Source organism: Puma concolor, chromosome A1 (assembly GCF_028749965.1).
Source record: "Puma concolor isolate L17-30 chromosome A1, mPumCon1.1.hap2, whole genome shotgun sequence".
NCBI lineage: Eukaryota > Metazoa > Chordata > Mammalia > Carnivora > Felidae > Puma > Puma concolor.
The window spans coordinates 33,588,259-33,615,405 of NC_141667.1; the positions used below are offsets into that span (position 1 = coordinate 33,588,259).

Below are 27,147 nucleotides of genomic sequence, written 5' to 3' on the forward strand. Positions count from 1 at the left end.
ACCCAGGTGCCCCAGAAAACATCTTTTTTTAAATCATATTTTTGGTTTTCATAATTGCTTTTCAAATTTTGAGTGCATCAGAATCACCTTTTCAGGAGCACGGCAAAAATACAGATTCATAGATCCATCCCTAAAGGCTGTGATTCATTAGAGATCTCTATTTTTAACAAGCTCTCCAGGTAATTGTCATGCAACCGAAGGGTGAGGATCACTGCCCTAATCCCTTTCACTGGCGTATACTTATATCTGTGATATCATGAGTTCCCTGTGTTTCCATTTTTATCACATACACACATGAATAAATATCAAGAGTACAGATTTATCAAGCAGGTGGTGTGTGGAGGGCACAGAAGAGGAGGTAAGACAGCATAAGGTACCATCCCTAACATCAAGGTGCTGACAGTCTGATGTGGGAGCAGATGTGCACGTAATCGGCAGAAGCTTCTGAAACTTGGCTATGGATAAGAATCATTTATAAACCTTTTAAAATTACAGCTGTCAGACTCCACCCCAGATCTATGGAATCAATCTCCCTGAAAAATGGTTCTGGGAAGCCATATTTCAAACTTGATCCCAAGGTGATTTTTAGGTGGCTGACCTGGTACTAGTTAGCAAAATGGCTAAATTGACAATATATATAAAGTACTTTATTAAAGATATAAAAAGTACTATGGGGGACAGAAGTGATCAGATGAATTCCAACTCAGATGTGTGGCTCTGAGGCAGGAATATTCCTGGCATGTTTGAAGAACATCAGCGACAGCCGGGGGGATTGGTATGAATGTGTGTGTTGGGGTGCGTGCGAAATAGTACCTAATGATGTAGACTGCGTAGATTGGTTAATGATATATTTTTATTTGCTTAAAGATACATGTATTGTGGGGCACCTGGGTGGCTGAGTCGGTTGAGTGTCTGACTTTGGCTCAGGTCATGATCTCACGGTTCAGTTCTACGAGTTTGAGCCCCACATGGGGCTCTGCACTGACAGCACAGAGCCTGCCTCAGGTCCTCTGTCTCCCTCTCTCTCTGCCTCTTCCCTGCTCATGTTCTGTCCCCCTCTCTCTCAAGAATAAATAAACATTAAAAAAATTTAAAAAGATACATGTATTTCGCTTACTATTTGTGAAGCACTGTTTTAGGTGGTTTATCTATACCACGTAAAAGGTTGAACAACTACCATTAGTAACACTTCAGAGACTATTGCAGGGAAGTAATGAATCCGTAATGCCCTAATGAGGTACTGGAGTAATTATTTTAAGTTTGATTCGAGGGAGACTGCTATGGGTACTTATCTAGGAAGGTATCATGGGACATGAACTGCCCAAGGTTTTGGAAAGAAACAAATTACCTGACCCTGTTTTGTTATGAAAAACATTTTTTTTTGTCTTATGTTCTCATCTTCCAAATATACCAGGTCCTGTCTTGCCTTTTGGCCTGTATCTTTTGAGCATGAATATTTCCAAGAGGTGAGCCCCTCCAAGGTTTGGGAACCCCAGCCTAGAAATCCAGGCAGCCCTGTGCTAGCCATTACCTGAGAGCACTGGCTGTAAAGAAATAGGACTTGGGATACGATGTCTTGATCAAGCCTGGTGAGGAGTTGACCCTTAGGAGCATGGAGGGTCACAGCTCCGTAGATTACCATGACATCAGTCTTGGTGAGGCTCTTTTTCCCAGAAAAAATACCCTGAAAGAGAGACATAAAAACTATGATTGAAGGTGTCGCCTTCCTTCCATGTTGTTTCCTAATTCTATGGACTACTACAGGGATTAAGAAATGAGACTGCGATGATGAAAATTACTCTAAAACTGATACGCTTGCTTGGTCAAATTTAAACACCCAAAACTGTGTTGTGGATCTATCAGGCTTTAAAAGAGGTCCCTGTGGGAAAGCGTGTGTTAATTTTTACTTATTACATCTCTTTCCTTCAGGGGAAGCAGAGTGTACACAATGGAAACTGACCAGGAGGCCTGAACAGTTGGTAAAGGGACAAACCTAGGCACACACAGAATTCCTTAGGACCTTTCAAGTCAGCAATAGTGATAGAAAATGGAGTAGTTCTGTTAGATAGCTGGTCATGCTACAGGGCCTGGGCTCAGGCAATTCTCACCTGGACTACAGACCTGGGGACAGGAAGAGGCTGTTCACTGATGGGATCAGTGTCGTTTGCCCTTGCAGTGACCAAAAGCTTTGGGACAGAAAGTTGTTCTTTTTACCTTACATCGATTCATGAAAAACTTTTCCCGATCCTGGAATGTCTTAAGAACTTTTAAAACAGTATCCAAGTGATTCTCAGCGCAGTATCCTAAAATAGATGTTATTCCCTAAAGTCAGAAAAGATAGGAGTTTTGAGTTTAACCATTCACTTATTCAACAAATATTTATGGAACGCCTATTATGTGTCAGGCACTCTTCTAGGTGCTGGGGAGACAACAGTGAACAGAACACACTGAACTCCCTTTCCTTGTAGTGCACACAACCAGGGGGAAATGACAGGGGAATAACTTTAAATAAGCACATAAATTTGCTAAATATGTAAATACATAGTATTTCAATGGTGAGAAGTGCTATGGACAGAAGGAAAACAAGAAAAGAGAATAGCACTGTAGGTTGGGGCATTTTCAATTTAAATGGGTGGAAGTCTTCATTAACAGGGTAACATTGAGTAGTGTTCTGAAATGAATGAGGGAGCAAGCCATTGGACTGGGTGGGAAGGAGAGTTCCAAACAGGATGGGGGAAATGGTGTTAGAAATAATTCCAAGAGCAATAAATGATCACATCTGACAAGGAGAAGATAAATAATAAAAAAGCAGTCTCAAAAGTTCAGTAAGTCTAGTGGTTTCTGACCATTTAATATGGAAGAGAGAATCCTAAACATCTTAAAATTTCTGCGGACAATGTATAACAAAATACACTACAAAATTTTTTTTTATACTAGGTGGTCTTTATTAGCCTGGGAATTTTTAAAATTTATTTTTAATTTTTTTTAACACACTCTCCTTCCTCCACATTCACATATACTCTGCAGCGTAGGCCAGGGTAGGGAATAGGTAAAAGTGCTTTGAAAAAGCTCTCTAGGTTATGCTTATGTTTTCTCTAGGTTGAAAATCAATAGCATCTAAGGTTATTTTCAGCTTGTAAATTCAATGATTTTGATATTTATGATTTAAGTTAAAAAATCAAGGCCAAAATATACTAAAAATACTTTTTATTAAGTAAGAATAATTGAAATTCATTTTTCAATACTTTCACAAACCTGGCTAAATAATGAAGCATTAATCCTGGGATGCAAGTGTGGCTCAATATTCACAAATCAATGAATGTGATATACCACATCAATGAAAGGGTGAAAACCTTTTCAATAGATGCAGAAAAAGCATTTGACAAAGTACATCCATTCATGATAAAAACCCTCAATAAAGTAGGTTTAGAGGGAACATACCTAAACATACCTAAACATGAAAAACCCAGAGCTAACATCATACTCAATGGTAAAAAACTTAAGAGCTTTTCCCTTAAGACCAGGAACAAGACAAGGATGTCTACCCTCACCACTTTTATTCAACATAGTACTGAGAGTCCTAGCCACAGCAATCAGGCGAGTGAAAGAAATAAAAGGCATCCAAATTGATAAGGAAGAAATAAAATTTTCACTATTTGCAGACAACATGATGGTATGCATAGAAAATCCTAAAGACTACCAAAAAACTACTAGAAATGGTAAATGCATTCAGTAAGGTCACAGGACACAAAAACAGTATAGAGAAATCTGTTGCATTTCTACACACTAATAATGAAGTAGCAGAAAGAGAAATTAAGAAAACAATTTCATTTACAATTGCACCAAAAATAATAAAACACCTAGGAATAAACTTAACTAAGGACATGTAAGACATGCACTCTGAAAACTATAACACTGATGAAAGAAATTGAAGACAGCACAAATGGGAAGCTATTCCATCCTCATAGATTGGAAGAACAAATATTGTTAAAATGTCCACATTACCCAAAGTAATCTACACACTTAATGAAATCCCTATCAAAATACCAACAGCATGTTTCACAGAACTAGAACAAATAACCTTAACATTTGTATTGGAACTACAGGAGTGCCTGGGTGGCTCAGTTAAGCCTGCAACTCTTGATTTCAACTCTGGTCTTGATCTCATGGTTTGTGAGATCAAGCCCCACATCAGGCTCTGTGCTGACAGCACGGAGCCTGTTTGGGATTCTCTCTCTCTGACCCTCCCCCACTCATCATGTTCTCTGCCTCTCTGTCAAAATAAATAAATAAACATTAACAAATTAAAAGAACCTATGCTTAATTCACAGTTGTCCCGTGTCTATAAAAGATACTAAACTTCAAAAAAAAAATTGTATGGAGCTACAAAAGACCCTGAATAGTGAAAGCAATCCTGAAAAAGAAGTATAAAACTGGGGCCCTTGGGTGGCTCAGTCAGTTGAGCATCTGACTCTTGGTTTCAGTTTAGGTCATGATCTCATGGTTTGTGGGATTGAGCCCCACGTTGGGACTGCTTGGGATTCTCTCTCTTCTCTCTCTGCCCCTCCCCTCACTTGCTCATGCTCTCTGTCAAATGCATACACAAACATTAAAAAAAAAAAGAAAAAGAAGTTATAATACTGGAGGTATCACAATCTTAGATTTCAAGATATACTACAAAGCTGTAGTATCAAAATATAGACACATAGATCAACAGAACGGAGGGCCCAGAAATGAACCCATGATTATATGGTCAATTAATCTTTGATAAAGGAGGCGAGAATGATGCTGTGAAAACTGGACAGCTACCTACAAAAGAATAAACTGGACCACCTTCTTACACCATATACAAAAATAAGTCAAAATGGATTAAGGACTTAAATGTGAGACCTGGAACCATAAAAATCTCAGAGTAGAGCATAGACAGTAACTTCTCTGATTTTGGTCATAGCAACATTTTTCTTGGTTTATTTCCTGAGGCAAGGGAAACAAAAGCACAAATAAGCTATTAGGACTACATCGAAATAATTATATATATATATTGGGCATATATATATATATGACTTTCCCCCCCAAGTTTTTATTTAAATTCCAGTTGGTTAACCTACAGGGTAATATTAGTTTCAGGTGTATAATTTGGTGCTTCAACACTTACATACAACACCTGGTGCTCATTACTATAAGTGCCCTCTTAATCCCCATCACCTATTTAACCCATCCCCACCCCCCACCTCCTCTCTGGTAACCATCAGTTTGTTCTTTAGAGTTAAGTCTATTTCTTGGTTTGCTTCTCTTCCCCCCACCCCCCATGTTTTTTATTGTTGTTGTTGCTTCTTAAATTCCACATATGAGTGAAACCCAATAGCATGTGTCTTCTCTGACTGACTTATTTTGCTTAAGATTATACTCTCTAGCTCCATCCACCTTCCTGCAAATGGCAAGATTTCATTTTTTTTTATGACTGAGTAGTGTTCCATTATGTATATATACCAAATCTTCTTTATCCATTCATCAGATAGACATTTAGGTTATTTCCATAATTTGGCTTGTTGTTAATAATGCTGCTTATAAGCATCAGGGTGCATGGATCACTTCTAATTATTATTTTTGTATTTTTTGGGTAAACACCCAATGCAATTACTGGATCATAGAGTAGTTCTGTTTTTAACGTTTTGAGGAAGCTCCACACTGTTTTCCACAGTGGCTGCACCAGTTTGCATTCCCACCAATAGTGCAGAAAGGTTCCCCTTTCTCCACATCCTCGCCAACACCTATGGTTTCCTGTGTTGTTAATTTTAGACTTTCTTACAGGCATGAGGTGATATCTCATTGTAGTTTTGATTTGTATTTCCTTGATGATTGGTGAGTGATGTTGAGCATCTTTTCACGTGTTTTGTTGGCCAGCTGGATGTCTCCTTTGGAGAAATGTCTTTTCATGTCTTCTGGCCAGTTTTGAACTGAATTATTTGTTTTTTGGGGGTATTGAGTTTTATAAGTTTATAAGTTCTTTATGTATTTTGGATACGAACCCTTTATCAGATATGTCATTAGTGAATATCTTCTCCCATTCTGTAGGTTGTATTTTACTTTTGTTGATTGTTTCCTTTGCTAAGCAGAAGCTTTTTATTTTGATGTAGTCCCAATAGTTTCATTTTTGCTTTTATTTCCCTTACCTCAGGAGACCCATGTAGTAAGAAGTTGTTACAGCTGATGTCAAAGAGGTTACTGCCTGTGTTCTCTTCTAGGATTTTATGGTTTCCTGTCTCATATTTAGGTCTTTAATCCATTTTTTTAATTTTAGTTTTTTTAAATTTATATCCAGATTAGCATATAGTACAACAATGACTTCAGGAGTAGATTCCTTAATGCCCCTTACCCATTTAGCCCATCCCCCCTCCCACAACCCCTCCAGTAACCCTCAGTTTGTTCTCCATATTTAAGAGTCTCTTATGTTTTGTCCTGTTTTTATATTATTTTTGTTTCCCTTCCCTTATGTTCATCTGTTTTGTCTCTTAAAATCCTCAGATGAGTGAAGTCATATGATTTTTGTCTTTCTCTGATTGACCAATTTCAGTTAGCATAATACCCTCCATTTCCATCCTCCATTTCCATTTCCATTTTCCTTGCAAATGGCAAGATTTCATTCTTTTTGATTGCTGAGTAATACTCCATTGTAGATATATACCACATCTTCTTTATCCATTCATCCATCAATGGACATTTGGGCTCTTTCCATACTTTGGCTATTGTTGACATTGCTGCTATAAACATAGGGGTGCATATGTCCCTTCTAAACAGTACACCTGTATCTCTTGGATAAATACCTAGTAGTGCAATTGCTGGGTTGTAGGGTAGTTCTATTTTTAATTTTTTGAGGAACCTTCAGACTGTTTTCCAGAGTGGCTGTACCAGCTTGCCTTCCCACCAATAAAGCAAAAGATCTTCTTTCTCCCCATCCTCACCAACATCTGTTGTTGCCTGAGTTGTTAATGTTAGCCATTCTGACTGGTATAAGGTGGTATCTCATTGTGGTTTTGATTTGTATTTCCCTGATGATGAATGATGTTGAGCATCTTTTCATGTGTCTGTTGGCCATCTGGATATCTTCCTTGGAGAAGTGTCTGTTCATGTCTTTTGCCCATTTCTTTACTGGATTATTTGTTTTTTGGTGTTGAGTTTGATAAGTTCTTTATAGATTTTGGATACTAACCCTTTATCTGATACGTCATTTGCAAATATCTTCTCCCATTCTGTCAGTTGCCTTTTAGTTTTGTTGATGGTTTCCTTTGTTGTGCAGAAGCTTTTTATTTTGATGAGGTCCCAGTAGTTCATTTTTGCTTTTGTTTCCCTTGCCTCTGGAGATGTGTTGAGTAAGAAGTTGCTGCAGCCAAGATCAAAGAGGCTTTTGCCTTCATTCTCCTTGAGGATTTTGATGGCTTCCTGTCTTACATTGAGGTCTTTCATCCATTTTGAGTTTATTTTTGTGTATGGTGTAAGAAAGTGGTCCAGGTTCATTCTTCTGCATGTCGCTGTCCAGTTTTTCCAGCACCACTTGTTGAAGAGACTATCTTTATTCCACTGGATATGCATTCCTGCTTTGTCAAAGATGAGTTGGCCATACGTTTGTGGGTCCATTTCTGGGTTCTCTATTCTGTTCCACTGATCTGAGTGTCTGTTCTTGTGTCAGTATCATACTGTCTTGATGATTACAGCTTTGTAGTATAGCTTGAAGTCTGGGATTGTGATGCCTCCTGCTTTGGTTTTCTTTTTCAAGATTGCTTTGACTATTCAGGGTCTTTTCTGCTTCCATACACATTTTAGGGTTATTTGTTCTAGCTCTGTGAAGAATGCTGGTGTTATTTTGATAGGGATTGCATTGAATATGTAGATTGCTTTGGGTAGTACTGACATTTTAACAATATGTGTTCTTCCTATCCAGGAGCATGGAATGTTTTTCAATTTTTTTGTGTCTTCTTCCATTTCTTTCATAAGCTTTCTATAGTTTTCAGTGTATAAATTTTTCACCTCTTTGGTTAGATTTATTCCTAGGTATTTTATGGTTTTTAGTGCAATTGTAAATGGGATCGATTCCTTGATTTCTCCTTCTGTTGCTTCATTGTTGGTGAATAGGAATACAGCCGATTTCTGTGCATTGATTTTATATCCTGCAACTTTGCTGAATTCATGAATCAATTCTAGCAGTTTTTTGGTGGAATCTTTTGGGTTTTCCATATAGTGTATCATGTCACCTGCAAAGAGTGAAAGTTTGACCTCCTCCTGGCTGATTCGGTTGCCTTTTATTTCTTTGTGTTGTCTGATTGCAGAGGCTAAGACTTCCAATACTAAGTTGAATAACACTGGTGAGAGTGGACATCCCTGTCTTTTTCCTGACCTTAGGGGGAAAGCTCTCAGTTTTTCCCCATTGAGGATGATATTAGTGTTGGGTCGTTCATATATGGATTTTATGATCTTGAGGTATGATCCTTCTATCCCTACTTTCTTGAGGGTTTTTATCAAGAAAGGATGCTGTATTTTGTCAAATGCTTTCTCTGCATCTATTGAGAGGATCATATGGTTCTTGTCCTTTCTTTTATTGATGTGATGAATCACGTTAATTGTTTTGCAGATATTGAACCAGCCCTGCATCCCAGGTATAAATCTCACTTGGTCGTGGTGAATAGTTTTTTTAATGTATGGATGGATCCATTTGGCTAATATCTTGTTGAGGATTTTTGCATCCATATTCATCAGGGAAATTGGTTTATAGTTCTCCTTTTTAGTGGAGTCTCTGTCTGGTTTTGGAATCAAGGTAATGCTGGCCTCATGGAAAGAGTTTGGAAGTTTTCCTTCCATTTCTATTTTTTGGGCCAGGTTCAAGAGAATAGATGTTAATTCTTCTTTAAATGTTTGGTAGAATTTCCCTGGTAAGCCATTTAGCCCTGGACTCTAATTTTTTGGCAGATTTTTGATTACTAATTTGATTTCCTTACTGGTTATGGGTCTGTTCAAATTTTCTATTTCTTCCTGTTTCAGTTTTGGTAGTGTATACGTATCTAAGAATTTGTCCATTTCTTCCAGATTGCCCATTTTATTGGCATATAATTGCTCATAATATTCTCTTGTTATTGTTCTTATTTCTGTTGTGTTGGTTGTGATTTCTCTTCTTTCATTCTTGATTTTACTTTGGGTCCTTTCCTCTTTCTTTTTGATCAAACTGGCTAGTGGTTTATCAATTTTGTTAATTCTTTCAAAGAACCAGCTTCTGGTTTCATTGATCTGTTCTACTGGTTTTTTTTTTTTTTTGGTTTCAATAGCATTAATTTCTGCTCTAATCTTTATTATTTCCTATCTTCTGCTGGTTTGGGGTTTTATTTGCTATTCTTTTTCCAGCTCCTTAAGGCGTAAGGTTAGGTTGTGTATCTGAGATCTTTCTTCCTTCTTCAGGAAGGCCTGGATTGCTATATACTTTCCTCTTATGACTGCCTTTGCTGCATCTCAGAGGTTTTGGGTTGTGGTGCTATCATTTTCATTGACTTCCATATACTTTTAATTTCTTTAACTGCTTGGTTAGCCCATTCTTTCTTTAGTAGGATGTTCTTTAGCCTCCAAGTATTTGTTACCTTTCCAAATTTTTTCTTGTGGTTGATTTCGAGTTTCATAGTGCTGTGGTCTGAAAATATGCACGGTATGATCTCTATCTTTTTGTACTTGTTGAGGGCTGACTTTTTTCCCAGTATGTGATCGATTCTAGAGAACATTCCATGTGCCCTGGAGAAGAATACATATTCCATTGCTTAGGATGAAATCTTCTGAATATATCTGTTAAGGCCATCTGGTCCAATGTGTCATTCAAAGCCATTGTTTCCTTGTTGATTTTTTGATTAGATGGTCTGTTGTGAGTAGGGTGTTGAAGTCTCCTACTATTATCGTATTATTATCGGTGAGTTTCTGTATGTTTGTGATTAATTGATTTTTATATTTGGGTTTTCCCACATTTGGTGCATAAATGTTTACAATTGTTAGGTCTATAGACCCCTTGATTATGATATAATACCCTTCTGCATCTCTTGATATATTCTTCATTTTAAAGTCTAGATTGTCTGATATAAGTATGGCTACTCTGGCTTTCTCTTGTTGACCATTTGCATGATAGATGGTTCTCCATCCCCTTATTTTCAATCTGTAGGTGTCTTTAGGTTTAAAGTGGGTCTCTTGTAAACAGCATATAGATGGGTCTTGTTTTCTTATCCATTCTGTTACCCTATGTCTTTTGATTGGAGCATTGAGTCCATTGACGTTTAGTGTGAGTACTGAAAGATATGAATTTATTACCATTATGATGCTTGTAGAGGTGGAATTTCTGTTGGTGTTGTCTGGTCCTTTATAATATTGTGTTTTTTCCTCTTTTCTCCCCTCAGAGAGTCCCCCTTAAAATTTCTTGCAGGGCTGGTTTAGTGGTCACAAACTCCTTTAATTTTTGTTTGTCTGGGAAACATTTTATCTCTCCTTCTATTTTGAATGGCAGCCTTGCTGGATAAAGAATTCTTGGCTGAATATTTTTCTGATTCAGCACACTGAATACATCCTGCCACTCCTTTCTGGCCTGCCAAGTTTCTGTGGATAGGTCTGCTGCAAACCTGATCTGTCTTCCCTTGTAGGTTAGGGACTTTTTTTCCCTTGCTGCTTTCATGTTTCTCTGCTTGCCTGAGTATTTTGTGAATTTGACTATATGCCTTGTTGATGGTCGGTTTTTGTTGAATCTAATGGGAGTCCTCTGTGCTTCCTGGATTTTGATGTCTGTCTCTTTCCCCAGGTTAGGAAACATTTCCCCTGTGATTTGCTCACATAACCCTTCTAGCCCTATTTCTTTCTCTTCCTCCTCTGGGACCCCTATGATTCTGATGTTGTTCCTTTTTAAGGAGTCACTGATTTCTCTAATTCTTAAATCATGCTCTTTTGCCTTAATCTCATTCTTTTTTTTCTGCTTTATTATTCTCTGTAAGTTTGTCCTCTATATCGCTGATTCTCTATTCCGCCTCTTCCATCCTTGCCACCACTGCATCCATCTGTGATTGCAGCTCAGTTGTGGCATTTTTTTTTTTTAATTTTTTTTTTCAATGTTTATTTATTTTTGGGACAGAGAGAGACAGAGCGTGAACGGGGGAGGGGCAGAGAGAGAGGGAGACACAGAATCGGAAACAGGCTCCAGGGTCTGAGCCATCAGCCCAGAGCCTGACGCGGGGCTCGAACTCCCGGACCGGGAGATCATGACCTGGCTGAAGTCGGACGCTTAACCGACTGCGCCACCCAGGCACCCCAGTTGTGGCATTTTTAATTTCATTCTCGCTATTTTTTACTTCTTTTATCTCTGCAGAAAGGGATTCTAATCTTTTTTCGACTCCAGCTAGTATTCTTATTATCGTGATTCTAAATTCTGGTTCAGACATCTTGCTTGTGTCTGTGTGTTGGTTATATCGCTGGCTGTCATTACTTCCTGCTCTGTCTTTTGGGGTGAATTCTTTCATTTTGTCATTTTGAAGGGAGAAAATGAATTAATGAAGTAGAAAATTGAAATTAAAAAATTAAAATTAAAAAAATATTAAAATTAAAAATTAAAAACACACCCACACAAAAATCGAATAGATGATGCTAGATCCTAGGTGTGTTTTGGTCTGGGTGTAGAAAGTGGTTTGACAGACTAGAGAAACAAACAAAAAAAAAGGGAAGGAGAGAAAAAAAATAAGGAAATCGTTTGAGAATTTGAAAAAATGAATACACTAAAGTAGACTAAAATACACAAAAGTAGAGAATATGGTAGAAAAAAATTATAGAAAAATATTTTTAATAAAAAGTAAAAAGAAATATGAATTTTTCATTTTCTGTATCTAAGAAAAAAGAAAAGAAACAAAAAAGGAGAAAAAAGATAAAAAAAGAAAAAAGAAAAGACAAAGAAATCGTTTGAAAATTTGAAAAAGTGAATACACTGTAGTAGACTGAAATAAAATGATGGGAGTAAGATAGAATTTGAAAAAATTTACATAAAAGCAAAAAATACAGTAATAAAAAATAAATAAAAATATTTTTAAAAGAAATTGAAAGTAAAAATGAAGTTTTTCTCTTTCTGCATTGAAGAAAAAGAAAAGAAATGAAAAAGAGAAAAAAAGAACAAGAAAGAAAAAAGGAAATTGTTTGAAAATTTGAAAAGGTGAGTACACTGAAGTAGACTAGAATAAAATGATGGAAGTAAAGTAGAATTTGAAAAAATTTACACAGAAGTAAAAAATATGGTAATAAAAATTAAAGACAGATATTTTTAATAAAAGCTGAAAATAAAAATGAGTTTTTTCTCTTTCTGTATTCAAGAAAAAAAAAAGAATTGTAAAAGAGAAAAAGGAAAAAGAGAGAGAGAAAAAAATGGAATAGATGAACCTGCTAACAGATTGAAGTTGGACTGAAATTGCTTCGTTTCCCCCTAGAGGTCAGTCCATGTAGCTGTTTATAGTCCATAGATTAAGCCGGGGGTGAGGTTTGTGTTCTTGAAGAGCGAAGTTGACCCAGTTGGGCGGGGCTCGGTGTAACAGCTCTGCTCTCCTCTAGATGGCGCTGCTAGCCTACTGGGGTGGATTGTTGCGGTGCTCGTCAGTGCGCATGCGCATGCGCATGCGCGGGCGGTGAAAAATGGCGCCATCCGGCCACCCAGTCTGTTCTCCCGGATCAGCAATCCCGCACTGGTCCTCTGTCTTCAGCTCTCTTCCACTCTCCGCTTTTCCACTCTCCGTGACGAGGCCCCAGGTAGTAACTCTCTCCCGAGCTTTGTCTCAGATGCGGCTGTTTTCCCCAGCCCCTTACTTCCGAAGGACTGTGGCTTTGACCTGCTCTGCCCCTCTGCGGGAGGGTATCACTGAGCAATGGCTGAATGAGCAGTGGCCGAATGTTGGCTGCACCCAGGAATGCCTGCTGGATGCTGCTGTTGCTGGTGCCCCAAGACTGCGGCCAGGTGCCAGCCTTCCCCCACAAAAAATCGCGAGACAGTGTAGCCTCAGCATTTCAGGAACCATGGAAAATCGCAACACACATCTGGCACCAGGCTTCACTCTCAACAACCTTGCTCCAGCACCAGTGAATGTGGCTGCCTTCTGGGGTCTGCTGGGACCAGGTGGCCTCACAGCCTCTACCAAACGTCTTTCCAGCAGTGGAACCTCTTCTCCCTGTGTGGCCTGAGAACCTCCTGGACCCCACTCAGCTCCTGGGGATTCACCTTTCCCACCAGAGCACCACCAGGTATGGAGCTGCAGAGTTTCAGACTCTGTGCTTTCCCTGTTTATAGTCTTAATGGAATTTAAACCCTCTCCCTTCTCCTTTCTCCCTTTTTAGTTGAGTCCCTGCGCTGTTTCGAATTTTCCACTTTCTCTCCAGCTGCTTTTGGGGAGGGATGCTTTTCCAGTATTCTCCACCACACCCCTCCCCCCCCCCCCCCCCCCCCCCCCCCCGTCTCTGTCCTCCCTCCACACATAAAAGCAGCTTCCTGCCCTCTGCGGCTTCTCTATCCCTAGTTCACCTCTCCACACAGTGTACCTACTGAATTCTGTGGTTCAGGTTGTGCCGATTGTTGTGTCAATACTCAGATCAGTTTTCCAGTTGTGCAGGATGGTTTAGTGTTGGTCTGGCTGTATTTCATGGACAAAAGACCCACAAAAAACTTCCGTGCTGTTCCGCCATCATGGCTCCTCCCCCTTTAATCCATTTTGAATTTATTTTTGTGTATGGTATAAGAAAGTGGTCCAGTTTCATTCTTTTGCGTGTTGCTGTCCAGTTTTCCCAAAACCATTTGTTGAAAAAGTATCTTTTTTTTTTTCCTATTGGATATTATTTCCTGCTTTGTGGAAGATTAATTGATCATATAATTATTGGTTCATTTCTGGGTTTTCTAGTCTGTTCTGTTGCTCTAGGTGTCTTTTTTGTGCCAGTTACCATACCTTCTTGATCACTACAGATTTGTAATATAACTTGAAGTCTAGAATTTTGATGCTTCCAATTTTGTTTTCCTTTTTCAACATTGCTTTGGCTATTTGGGGTCTTTTTAGTTCCATAAGCAAAGGGGTTTAGGAATACACTTATGATGAGCACTACACTGTACACTTGAAACTAATATACCATTGTATATTAAGTATACTGGAATTAAAATTTAAAAAATAATGGAACATTGATATTTAAACAGAAAAGCAGAATTTTCTGAAAAAATTCTGTTGGATTATTTTGAATGTGTCCATGGATTCTGGGCAAGTAAGACATTGTCATAAGACCTGTCAGTGGTTGTCTGAATGGAATTAGTTTTCGTCATTATACGAACAAATTGAGAGAAAGGAGTCCTACCGGCCGCTGATCTCCTAGTTGGTTGGGAGCAATGAGAAATTCCTTAATCTGTGAGCTTACAAAATCTGTATCTTGGCAGGATGCTAAGGTGGTTCCCAAAGCTTTCCAAAGAAATTTCTGGAAAACAGAAGACAACAAGGAACAGAATGTTAATGGTCGGAAAGCAAAACTCCAGTGAAAAGTGGAAAGAGTTTACACAGTTATCCAAAGGACAGAAATTTGGGTTACTTAATGACTACTTACTAAACATAAACTTCAAGTATTATTTCTTCCTGAAAGTGTTTTCTTCCCCACCAGGCTCTGTCCTTACCTGTGCTCTTTTGTACTCCTCTATGCCTTGTGATGTGCCATTATAATACCTTTTTACTCCCTACTGTAATGTTCAATTTTCTTGATTGTCTTTGTGCTCAGAATTTCAGTTCTTGGTAACAGAGGGCTTTATTGATTGCTTTCAGTGCAGTCTCTGGTAGCTAATAAATGCTCAATAAATGCTTTTAAAATACACATGTTCAGTGAAAACTGAGTTATTTAAAGATGATGTCATCAGATATTCTCAACTTTCAAAGTATATTAACTTACTTTATAGTTTAGGAGATTTAATCTATATAGTTTAGAAAATAATACTTCGTAAGCTCTACTATGATCTCTCTCAGGAGTAGGGTGAGTTGTCTAGAGGTGCTGTAGAACGTGTCCAGGGTGAAGGAGAAAATACATACAGAACTTTTACGTACATGGTATATCTTTTAGTAAGGGATTCTGAGTGAATTAGAGAGGGAAAACTCCCAGTGCAAGTTTGGGAGAGCAAGAGAGCATGCAGGACATAATTCTGTGGCTTCCACGTCCCTTGAGTTGATGAGAATGTTGGATTCATTATGCTAGCCCTAACATGGATACCTCTGTAATGTCTAGATGTAGAAAAGACAAGACAGACGTGACTTTCTGTTCTCGTACATTTAGCCATACAAGATTTAGAACTATGGCAGAGGGAAGAGGGTAGCCCAAGAGTGCCTTCTGTTTGAACACAACACATGCCTGAATGTAAATATGTGTATGTGTATGTATGTATACGTGTGTGTGTGTGTGTGTGTGTGTGTACACATATTGATAGATCTATATTATTGTGGAGGTAAGATACAAGGAAAAAATTCACAAGAGGCGATACTTGCCATATGGCTAGAAAAATGAAGTCATGAAGTCTTAATTTGTTTTCTAACACTAAAATTATCTACAGCTATATAATATCATAGGATTGCCTGGGTGGCTCAGTTGGTTAAGGTTCCAACATTGATTCAGGTCATGATCTCATGGTCCGTGAGTTGGAGCCTCGCGCCGGGCTCTGTGCTGACAGCCTGGAGCCTGCTTCGGATTCTGTGTCTCCCTCTCTCTCTGCCCCTTCCCCGCTAACGCTCTCTCTCTCTCTCTCTCTCTCTCTCTCTCTGTCTTTCAAAAAAATAAACAATAATATCAGATTGCCATCTCCTTATTTAAAGTTTCCATCTTGTCACATACAGTAGAGAAGACTGGCGAGTTGCAGGTTCATTCTAAGGACTCTGTAGGGTTTGAAGGATTGTAGTGATTGAAGCGTCATTATGGATCAAAAGGAACTTATGGCACTAGAGGGAAGGAAAAACTGGTAGTAACCAATAGAGTTAAATTAGGACATTCAAGAGAAATTGTACAGATCAGTCCAACTAGGGATGAGAGGGCTGCATGAGGTGATAGAACTGGTGGAACAACTGCCTGAGTAAGAATCCAATGATGCGGCACCCCTTGCACTCTTGGATTTCCAGGCAAAAGTCCCCCATGATAATAGAACTATAATGAGAAAAACTGTATACCACAGGGGAACAAATATTAATTAGAGCCAAAGCTGCTAGAGTGCATTTAACTCTACCTTGGAGGAAGGACAGGAAGGAGTCTGCAAAAGTCCTATACTGCAGAAAAAAAATGATATTATGTAGGGGACTTATGTGTAAAGGGTTGGCCTTGATGCCTCCCAATAATATTGACTTATTGCTTCTCTGCTGATGTTGGTCAGATTCAGTGTATTGTGTATTCTTCCTCTGAGACTTGGCAAAGAACCCCAGAAATCAGGATCTCAGAACTGGGGAAAAATGTGTTCAATTGCAAAAACAGCCAGAACCTTTCCATCCCACCTCAATCTTGTGACTTGCTTTGACCAATAGAATGTGGCAGAAGTAATAATGTGCCTGTCCAAGAGACTTTGCATACTTCATTACCACAATGATGAGAGCAAGCCTGGGCTGGCCTGCTGGAGGATGGGAGACCACAAGGATCAGAAACTTGTCCTAGTTGAGATCATGACAGACCAGCCAATGCCCAGTATATGCCAGTGAGACTAGTTGATATCAGATGATTTCCCCCTGCCCCCTCCCGTGAGCTCAGCCCAAGCTGTCAATCTGCAAAATTGTAAGCTAAGTAGGAACCTATTATTTTAAGCCACTAGGGGTAGTTTGCTATGCAGCTAAAGCTAATTGGTATACTCTTACTTTCTTGTTGTTAAGTATAATGGCTGAGAGCCATTTAAGCAGCGCATTGCTTGAATTGCTCTGTCTACCCATACCACCACTACCTTGGACTCATCTTGTAAGTCTGGAAGCTATTGGACGAATGGTATTACATGAGATGCACAAGTGTAGTTGTATATGAGAAGTGTATATGAAGAAGTGTATATGAGAAGTGTATATGAGAAGATGAGGCATTGCTCACCAAATATTCCTGATGAGTTTGTCTGCAGGCTTGATAGACCAATTTGGAGAATCAGTACTCTCCCAAATTAGAGAATCAATCAGAGGAACTTTGAATATTGCATAGGAGAGTTGGAAGTTGATAATAAATAATTTGTTGGAATAGATACTTAATACTAGAACTGATGACTTAGGAATATCATTAGAAATGATATAACCAGGGGCGCCTGGGTGGTGCAGTCGGTTAAGCGTCCGACTTCAGCCAGGTCACGATCTCCCTGTCCGTGAGTTCGAGCCCCGCGTCGGGCTCTGGGCTGATGGCTCAGAGCCTGGAGCCTGTTTCCGATTCTGTGTCTCCCTCTCTCTCTGCCCCTCCCCCGTTCATGCTCTGTCTCTCTCTGTCCCAAAAATAAATAAATGTTGAAAAAAAAATTTTTAAAAAAGAAATGATATAACCATAATGATAACCTTGATCTACTTTTTTATGGAGCACAAGTCTTGGGCCTGGCACTTCACTAGGGACTTTATATACTTTATCTCACTGAACCCTTATAACACTACAACCCTCAGAACAGAGTATAACTTTCATTTTAGATGAATATCCTGAGGCTCCAGAGAGGTTAAGTAATTTACCTAAAGTTACACCAGTAGTAAGTAGCAGAAGCTGGAATGAATCCCTTTTGAAATGGATGACTACAACTCAAAGGGTTAGGTAGAAGCCATCTGGGAATAGAGGAAGGAAAGATCTAGTCTTTGAGCATTCTTTTAGTTCTAAGTTTTTGTTAAACTGTAGTAGATGGTTTCTTGTGGCCTGCCTCACAAAGCTGGCCCAAAGGGCACCAATACATAAGCTGACATTAAATCAGTACTGGGACAGGGACTACTATTTTCCTTCGTTACCTATTTTTCTTCCTTCTTTAAAACAGAACACCTGAATTTCAGCTAGGTACATATTTATCTCAAAGGCATTGAACTACTCAGTTTTCCTTGCAGTAGGTGCAGTCCTATGAATAATTTTTGGTTCAATTCGTGGTGAAGAGAAGATAGCATTTTTCCAGTAATTTATCCCTCTTTTTGGTTGTAGTACAGACAAATTGGAAGTTAAACAGCCATTTTAGGTTATAAAGTAGGAAGTAAAGTCCCTTAGTTGAAAAACCAACCTTCTCAAGGGAGGTGTTGCTGTAACTGTTCATTTGCTGGTTGAAATCTCGACTCAATTGAATGGTCCAGGCTATGTCACTGATCTTCCATAAAGATTCTTTGAGCAACTGTTGCAGGAAGTGGAAGTTAGATATGAACACAACTGGTTAATGTACTTTCTTGGTACTTTTTGTTACCTTAGTTTTTCAAAGAATAGATACATATTGAATGAGATTATTCATTTTCCTATTCAAAAAGTTGGTCATTTTGGAAGTTTTCCTCTTATTTTATTAAAGATTATTTATTTATTTATTTATTTATTTATTTATTAATTAATTATTATTTTTTTGGAATGTCTGCACCCAATGTGGGGCTCAAACTCAGAACCCCACGATTAAGAGTTGCACATTCCTCAGACTGAGCCAGCCAGGTCCCCCCTCTTATTTTATCTTATTTATTTATTTATTAAAATTTTTTTTTTACATTTATTCAATTCTGAGAGACAGAGAGAGATGGAGCACAAGCGGGGGAGGGGCAGAGAGAGAGGGAGACACAGAATCCAAAGCAGGCTCCAGGCTCCTAGCTGTCAGCACAGAGCCTGACGCCGGGCTCTAACTCACAGATCGGGAGACCATGACCTGAGCTGAAGTCAGATGCTTAACCGACTGCGCCACCCAGGCACCCCTCTTAGTTTATTTTAATAGCCATATTCTGTTATGTTCTGAATTCCCTTTAAGAACAAGTTACACAGAATGTGGAAGCAACTCCATGTAAATGCCGTCCTTTTTCCTCTTAATAAAAATTGCTGAAAGGATTAAAATAGAAACTAATCCATTCTGAAACTTAAAGTTAACATTTTAAAGTTTTAATCAGATTTGGAAAACTCCATTTGTCAATGTTAGTTTGTTTTATTATATACTAAGAGAAAGGGACATTTTTTGAATAAAGAATTAAAATGTCTTGAAGGAACAATTAAATGTACAAGTACATTTTGCTAACTTCAACTCTAGTAACTAAATATTCCTGTTTCACCAATTGTTCTGAGCCAGGGCCTCAATCAGTCATCTGAACCCATGCCCTTCTTCATTGAACAATACATAAAATTGTGTTTTTGTCTTTTTGGAGAACAAAGTCCATTGAAATTTCTAAAGTCAATTATTTCTCCTGTGTTTTCCCTACTTTAAGCTTAGAAAAGAACATTAAATTTCAAAACCAATGAAGATTTCTATGTATTTTCTTAATAGGAACTCATTCAGTGAGTGGGTCCTTTGATGAGAAGAAATTAAACAGCCTTGGAAGTCTAAGAGAAGAAGGCACAGGCAAGCAGTTTGGGAAGAAGAAGACTAAATGGAAGCACACCCAAGACCGGAAGAGGGAAAAGAATGTTCTCGAGGCTTCCCTCTGGAAAAAGAACCTTCTCTCCTAGTAAGAAAAGTTACTTTAAAATGGTAGTGGGGGGGGAAATAAGGCAGGAATTTTGAGAGAGAGAAGGGGGAAGATAAAAGAAGCATGAATTTAGGAGAGGTAGATCCTAGAATTAAGGACCAGGAGAATAGAGTAGTTGCTTTCAAATCTCATACTGGATAAGAATCCCTTGTGGGAGTCTTTAAAACATGGAGTTCTCAAGAACCAGTCTTAGAGATTCTGATTCTGGAAGGGGCAGTGATGGCACATGGAGGTGATGTGGAAAGGTCACTAAAACTTGACATTTTTAAGAAGCCATAGTTAATTTCTATGTAGGTGGGTTATGAACGGAGACCCTGCTTGATTAAAAGCTTCCTACCCACAAACCCCTTGACCTCCTGTAGGCTCTTGAAATCAGAATCCTCTCTGTAGAGCCAATATCCAACTCCTACCTCCAATTTACCATTTGGGGGATTTGGCACTGTCTGTGGCACTGTTCAGTTCCAAAGATCCAACAAATTTATAGCTAAGAGATTTTTTCTGGAAAAATGGTGTAATGTGGCCCTCTGATTTTTAGAAATCAGGAAAAATATGGTGAGAAACAGAAAGAGGAAGAAACAGTTACATTTAGAAGCATAGAAGTGGAAATTATGTCGATTTGTGTTTCTTTATATAAACAGTAAAAGAATGCAATTATAAGGAGAGGAAAAACTGAAAATTAGAGTAGATTTAAGAAAGACACAAATATTTGTAAGTGATATCTTCAAAAACTATCTGAAACTCTTAAATCAAAGATTTAAGATTATTGTTCAAATTATGGTGATACAAAGACTGTACTTCTGAAGTGATCACTTCTAACATTCTAGTCCTCTTGTTAAGGAAAGGAAATGTTGTTTGCTGTCCTTTGGTATCCAGATCTTTGTAGTGAAGATGGGTAACTCTAGAGGATTTCATCAACCCATCATGAACTATTAGTCTAGAAGCTACCCTTACCTGAAGCAGCATGGTTTCCCATAGCACGATGCTAGTGTTCTTTCCTAGAAATAGAAATTGATGCAATAAACTGCAAAACAAAGGTCAGGACTCTGTTTCTCCCTTGCCAGGTCCCCAGTGGATGCTGGAGCCCCATTTCAAGCTTTACACAGGATGGTTATTTCAGATGTAATTTACTATGTTGCCAACTTTAAGTGCTAGTCAGGTGGGCAGAAAGTCTTCAATCCATGATAAGAATTTAGGCTTTTTGCTACTTTCAACAGTCACTACTGAAGTGACCATATTTTAATATTCTAACATAAATAGTAATAACTTTTTAGAACAATACCAAAAAGGAGTTTCTCTAAATATAAGGAAAAGACCAGAGCGAAAGTAAGAGTTCCTGTTAAGAATGTTACCCCCAGATCCTCCTGTAGTACAAGTATTTGGTACAGAAATAGAACATAAGGAGTCAAGGAAAAAATGTAGCTGTCTACCTTTCATATCAAGTTCATTGTTTTAACTGCCTAGAATGAGCACTAATGGTTTTAGACAGAGAAGTGGTGCCTTGTTCTTTGCGTTCTTGCCTTGTTGGATAAAGACCTGATCCCAATGCTTGTACCTTCCAGAGGCTGCAGGAGCTCAGGTAAGCGTGTTTTCCATAGGTCTACCAATTTTGGGTGAATTATCTCAGGCAATATCTTCAGAAGTCCTATTGCACCAGCGCCACATAATTTCCCTAAACTGGCAAGCATAGATATTACCTGAAAAAATGGAAGATAAAAGGCAAATCAAATTGAGGTATATTTAAAAGTCCTACTTGCCTTTTCTATTTATCACTATCCTGGATTCCCTTGATTCCTACGGTAGACAATCTTAACAAATCATCAGTCTGTTCTTACTTATTTTAGAGCAAAGCTAATATTTAGACAATACTCTCCAATTTTTATCTGAGGATAAAGGTGAAAAAATATATAGAAACCATCAACCAAAAATAAATGGAGGGTACCAACACTTAGATACATTTATTAATTAAGGGCCTGTAGAAATGGTATTTGAGCAAATGATACATATGGGGGAAAAAAGGAAATCTAAATAATAGATTTAGATTTAAGTTCCCCAATCTATGGGGGAAAGAAGGAAATCTAAATAATAGATGTGGAATTTGTTTGAATGGTACTTAGGGATCAAATTCAGTCTATGCTTATTTTAAAATAATAAATTAAGTTTAACAAGCATTTCAGAGTGAGAAGATAATCTTGCCGGCAATCTTAATGAGTGTCATTAGCAGAACATTTATTATGCCTTTCTAGTGTTTCTTTTGGTTTGGAGTTGCTGCGTAATTTTTATTAACATTTATTTAGAAATGAATGATCTGTGCGGTGTCTGGGTGACTCAGTCCATTAAGCGTCTGACTTCAGCTCAGGTCATGATCTCACGGTTTGTGGGTTCAAGCCCCACATCGGGCTCTGTGCTGACAGCTCAGAGCCTGGAGCCTGCTTTGGATTCTGTGTCTCCCTCTCTCTCTGCCCTCCCCACCCCCACACTCTGTCTCTCTCTGTCTCTTAAAAATAAATAAACGTTAAAATAAAAAGAACTCAATGATCTATATTGGCTTAAATTTAACCAGCATTAGTTATTTGTAACTCACTCACCAGAAGCCTGGCCAGTAGCTGTTGTGGTGAAGGAAGTTTCACTAGAAAGAGAAAGTGATTTTCATTATTGCTGTGGCAGCTAGAAAAATTCAGATTGGAGTTGGGTGTATGGTCAAGGTACTGTAGCCTTTCTGGAAATGAACATCTCATAAGAGAAGTGTTTTGCTTTGTTTTTGAATGTACGCACCAGCTCCTGTAGAGATGACAAGTGCTGTTGACTCCTGTGCATTATTCTTCTTCCTTTCCTCTGCCATAATCAAGCTTCTGATGATATTAAACAGGTAGTCCAAAGTTCCTGTGTATTCTGCAGGTACTACAAAAGTCAGGATTCTTGGCCATAGCACCTGTGGAAACAAGGCACAAGACAAGGATTGCCTGTTCTTTTCCATGATTTCTCCTTGGTCCTCACTCTGTGTTGCCCCCTGATTTAGAGTAGGTTCTCTCACTTGCTATTTTTTTTTTTTTTTTTGCTCTTCAGGCCAAATCAAAATGAAGTCATTATATAAAATCTCTGCACAGCACATTCATTTTCAGGTGCTAGTTGTAGTGAGTGTTACTCAGCATTTCTGCATGGGTTTGCTGGTGGAATTTGGGGCAGGACAATCCTTCATTGTGAAGATGAGTTCTACAAAATGCAGGAAGTCTAGCATCCCTGGGCTCCACTCACCAAGTGCCACAAAGCCTCTTATCAATGTGACAACCCAAAAAAAGTTGTATACGTCCCCAAACTCAAAGACTGGAATGGACTGCTCTGAGAGAGGATGATTGGGCACAGACAGTGAATGAGCTGCTGCTACTGTTTGTGCTCCAGGTGCTGACCTTCTTGCTCTGAAATTCTGGAACACCTGTTTCTATAGTCAGTCTGTTTCATGTTCTCTGGAAAACTCCCTTGCCCTGATGGAAACCTAGGTGTTAACATGGACTCTTCCTTTTGTCTTGTCACCCAGACTTAATCACCAAGCCCTGTCCTTTTATCATTATAAGATCTTCCATGCCCCTCCATATCTCTTTCCTTCTCTCATGACCCTGCTCCTATTCCTGTTAAGTTGGAGCTGATCTCAAGCTCCCTCTTTTTGCTCTTAATCTATTCTTATGTAAATACACTCATCTCTTAAAGTTATCATTTAAAAAATTTTTAATGTAGGGGCGCCTGGGTGGCTCAGTCGGTTAAGTGTCTGACTTCGGCTCAGGTCATGATCTCGCGGTCTGTGAGTTCGAGCCCCGCGTTGGGCTCTGTGCAGACAGCTCAGAGCCTGGAGCCTGTTTCAGATTCTGTGTCTCCCTCTCTTTCTGACCCTCCCCCACTCATGCTCTGTCTCTGTCTCAAAAATAAATACACATTAAGAAAAAAAATTTTTTTAATTGTTAATGTTTATTTACTTTTGAGAGAGAGAGACAGGGAGACAGAGCATGAGTAGTGGAGGGACAGGAAGACACAGAATCTGAAAAAGGCTCCAGGCTCTGAGCTGTCAGCACAGAGCCCAGTGTGGGGCTTGAACCCACGAACTACGAGATTATGACCTGAGCTGAAGTCAGATGCTCAAACAACTGAGCCACCCAGGTGCCCCTAAAGTTATCATTTTAAATGTTTAGCTTTTGTTTCAAATTTTGAATGGCTATCCAACACAAGGTAGTGATTTGGCATTTCAGGCCCACAAGAGTATGGCCCGAGACTTCTTTTCATCATTTATCTTTAGATTGAAATGTTTCAAACTTTAGTATGCATCGGAAATATTGGTACTTATTTGCATGCAGATTCATGGGCCCCTTGCTCAGAACGTTGATTCAGTAGGTCTGAGGTATGGAGATCTGCATTTTAAAGAAATATTTTAGATAATCCAAGAACCACATCTTAAAATGCCATCCTAGATGAAACTGATCCATTTAAATTGGTCTGTTGATTTTCTCCTGTCTGTGCTATGCATTTCTAGTCAGTTAATCCTTTCTCAGGTTATTTTTGCTTAGGGAAAATACAGCTTCTGAGGCTTATTCCCCTTAAGGTGCAGATTATTTTTAACCCTCAGGTGAAGTCTGAGAATATGTCCTTTCAACACCTTCTCAGATGAATGGGAAAAGGTTAGCATTCACTGAATCAATATCTCCACACATCACTTACTGTTATGTCTAGACATGTTAGGGGAAGAAGAGAAACAATATATTAAGGTGCTTGTAAACTCTCACTGGCTATCCAGATATAAGAGATCATGAATCAATTCAACACCTGTTTTTGAGAAACTACCATGTTTTGGGCACTGAGCATGGTAATGCACTTCCTCTAATGAGAGCATCAAAAAGCTGATGACACATGAAGGACAAATTCTTGTCTTTACTCCTAAATGGGCAGAGCTTCAGAAAGATGATCAAAGTAACTGTCAGTGGTAACAAAAGACCCCTTACCTGGGGCATGCCAATGACCAGTGGGTCTAGGGTTTTTAAGACCTCAAGGCTTAGTTCCCGAACAGATTTCTCTCCCTTTTCATCCTCATGGGAATTAGGTTTCATTGGTTTTTCCTTCAAGAAAGATGAAACAGGTGACTTGTTAATAGTCCCTCCTGCTGATCCCCTCTGACCTTATTTGGATGCATTCTCAGACTCTGGGGTGGAGGATGTAGTCACTCAAATTAAGGGGCTCAAGGAACCCAGCAATCTTGGTCTTCAGTGTCTAATTTCTGTTTTAAAGTGTTCCTTGGAGGAATGGGTTAGAACACACTGCTGGATAAAGCAGAAAAGCAAAAATTGTGAGGATCCTTGAACTGCAGATGTTCTCTCTCTCCCTCAGGCCTTTGCCATTTTCTCTGGGGCAAAATTTTCAAAGACACTTCTTCCTAGTGGAGTGGACTGTAATTTCAGCTGTCGTGGTCTTACTAAGATCACAGAGCTCTTACCCACATGGTCTTCAGGAAGTCAACCCCAGTGCAGCAAGAGTGGATGTGTCTTGCTTTCTCGGAAGTAATTCATTTTCTCTACCCCTGTCCCAAGCCTTTGAGGAAAGGTTGTCTCCTCCTTAGGGAAAACCATAGTTTCACCTACCTGGGGTTTATCATAAGTTGAAAGTGGTATCAGTGAAAGAAAACTGAGGAGAACACTAAAGGCTGAAAAATCTTTCAATGAAAGTGATAAGATTGAAATATAACTTCTAAATCAGTCATTGAATTGAACCTCAGCCATTAAAAAACAAACAAACCAGTTGAGTCAACTGTCCTGGTTACAGTGTAGCTTTCAAAACCGCACCCTCTTCATCATACCAGATTCTTGTTGGACATGGCAAACTGGGAGAAGATGTAATCAATCAGTGGCCATCCTTCCCTGGCTTCGATGTAGCATTTTTCACACATGGTTTGGATAAGGAGGAGAGTGGAATTCCTTACCTAGAATCATAAAAATGTATTTGCAACATTCTTCTACATTGGGCAGAATATAAATTTAGCTTCTCCTGTCCTTTAACTTTCATGGATTATTTAGTGGGAACCTTTCCAAAAAGGAGTATAAATTGAATGATGGTACTATAAATAGATGGAGGAGGAAGTAAGCTATAGTTTATGATTTAAGGGGTTACAGGAAAGCATCTCTTTCTTTTTTTAAGTGTTTATTTATTTATTTTGAGAGACAGGGAGAAAGAAAGAGAGCATGAGTGCGTGAGCAGGGGAGAGGCAAAGAGAGAGGGAGAGAGAGAATCCCAAGCAGGCTCTGTGCTGTCAGCACATAGCCTGACTTGGGGCTTGATGTCATGAAACATGAGATCGTGACCAGAGCTGAGATCAAGAGTGGGATGGATGCTTAGCTGGCTGAGCCACCCAGGCACCCCTTTTTTGTTTTCTGCTTTTTTTTTTTAATGTTTGGGGAAAGCTCTCTACAGCCAAAATCTTTCTCCCTAGTTCCCAAAACATATCCTCTATTACTATAGATGATGAAATTTTGGTACTGTGGGCTAAAAAAAGCACTGCCTTGCTTTTAAAATCCTCAGTGAAAGATAGCAAGTTGAACTACAGATCTACAATCTTTTACCTACAATTTCAAAACCCAAATAATGCTGGAAACTGGAATTCTGTTTCTTGAGTTTGGCACTAACTCATTTGGTGGCAAAACCCAACTGAACTGTTTTAAAACTATAGTCTTTACTTATTCAATGTAGTGTGAATATGCATATGTTTTCTTGCAGAGATATTAATGAGTTTGTGACTCCTGTCACAGAAATGTTTTTCTGAAATCAGGAAGGTTGTGAATTCTGAAATATATCTGGCCTCAGGGATTAGAACAAGGGATTATGAACCTGTATTACAATGTTTAAATAATTAGTTTTGCTTATTGGATTGCTTCCCTGAGGAATGAAAGCTCAGATCTAATTCTTTACTGAATGGGTGCTTTAATGGAGAGTTGGAAAAAAAGAATAATTTTGAATAAGGAGTTAGGCCACATGGTAGCAATTAGCAATTAGCATAAAGGTACTAGTAGTCTACCTAAGTGAGAAAAAAAAGTTACAAATTTTCTATTTTTGCCTGGGGAGCTGGACTTCCTTAAAGTTTCTGTCCTCTTTTATTCTACCCTAAACTCTTTTAGTACTTTTTCAATTGGCTTGGCCACTTACTGGACAAGGTTTTTTATATGTAATCACTCCACTGTTTATTAACTATTTTTTATTATTTATTTTTTTGTTGTTTCAATTAAAAATTATTTTTAATGTTTATTCATTTTTGAGAGAGAGAGAGTGCAAGCAGGGGAGGGGCAGAGAGAGGGGGAGACACATAATATGAAGCAGGCTTCAGGCTCTGAGGTGTCAGCAGAGAGCCCAGCACAAGGCTTGAACCCATGAACTGGAAGATCATGACCTGAGCGGAAGTCAGATGCTTAATTGACTGAGCCACCCAGGTGCTCCTCAACTTTTAATTTAAATTCTA

The 27,147-nt window shown here is 38.8% G+C and overlaps 1 protein-coding gene across 5 annotated transcripts in view; it reads right to left on the minus strand.

Moving 5' to 3' along the window:
- The window catches only part of MROH2B (maestro heat like repeat family member 2B), a 73,130-nt gene that overhangs the window by 29,532 nt on the left and 16,451 nt on the right, over positions 1 to 27,147 (minus strand). For all 5 annotated transcript variants that reach the window (XR_015240965.1, XR_015240964.1, XM_086677816.1 and 2 more), the window contains 10 exons: positions 25,498 to 25,620; positions 24,650 to 24,763; positions 22,440 to 22,596; positions 22,253 to 22,293; positions 21,220 to 21,361; positions 20,619 to 20,662; positions 18,242 to 18,349; positions 14,374 to 14,490; positions 2,215 to 2,322; positions 1,532 to 1,684 (listed from right to left, as the gene is read on the minus strand). Coding sequence is in view for 3 of the 5 variants with exons in the window: in XM_086677816.1 (XP_086533942.1) it covers positions 1,532 to 1,684; positions 2,215 to 2,322; positions 14,374 to 14,490; positions 18,242 to 18,349; positions 20,619 to 20,662; positions 21,220 to 21,361; positions 22,253 to 22,293; positions 22,440 to 22,596; positions 24,650 to 24,763; positions 25,498 to 25,620 (1,107 nt within the window). In the remaining 2 variants the exon portion in view is untranslated. The remainder of the gene's footprint in view (positions 1 to 1,531; positions 1,685 to 2,214; positions 2,323 to 14,373; positions 14,491 to 18,241; positions 18,350 to 20,618; positions 20,663 to 21,219; positions 21,362 to 22,252; positions 22,294 to 22,439; positions 22,597 to 24,649; positions 24,764 to 25,497; positions 25,621 to 27,147) is intronic.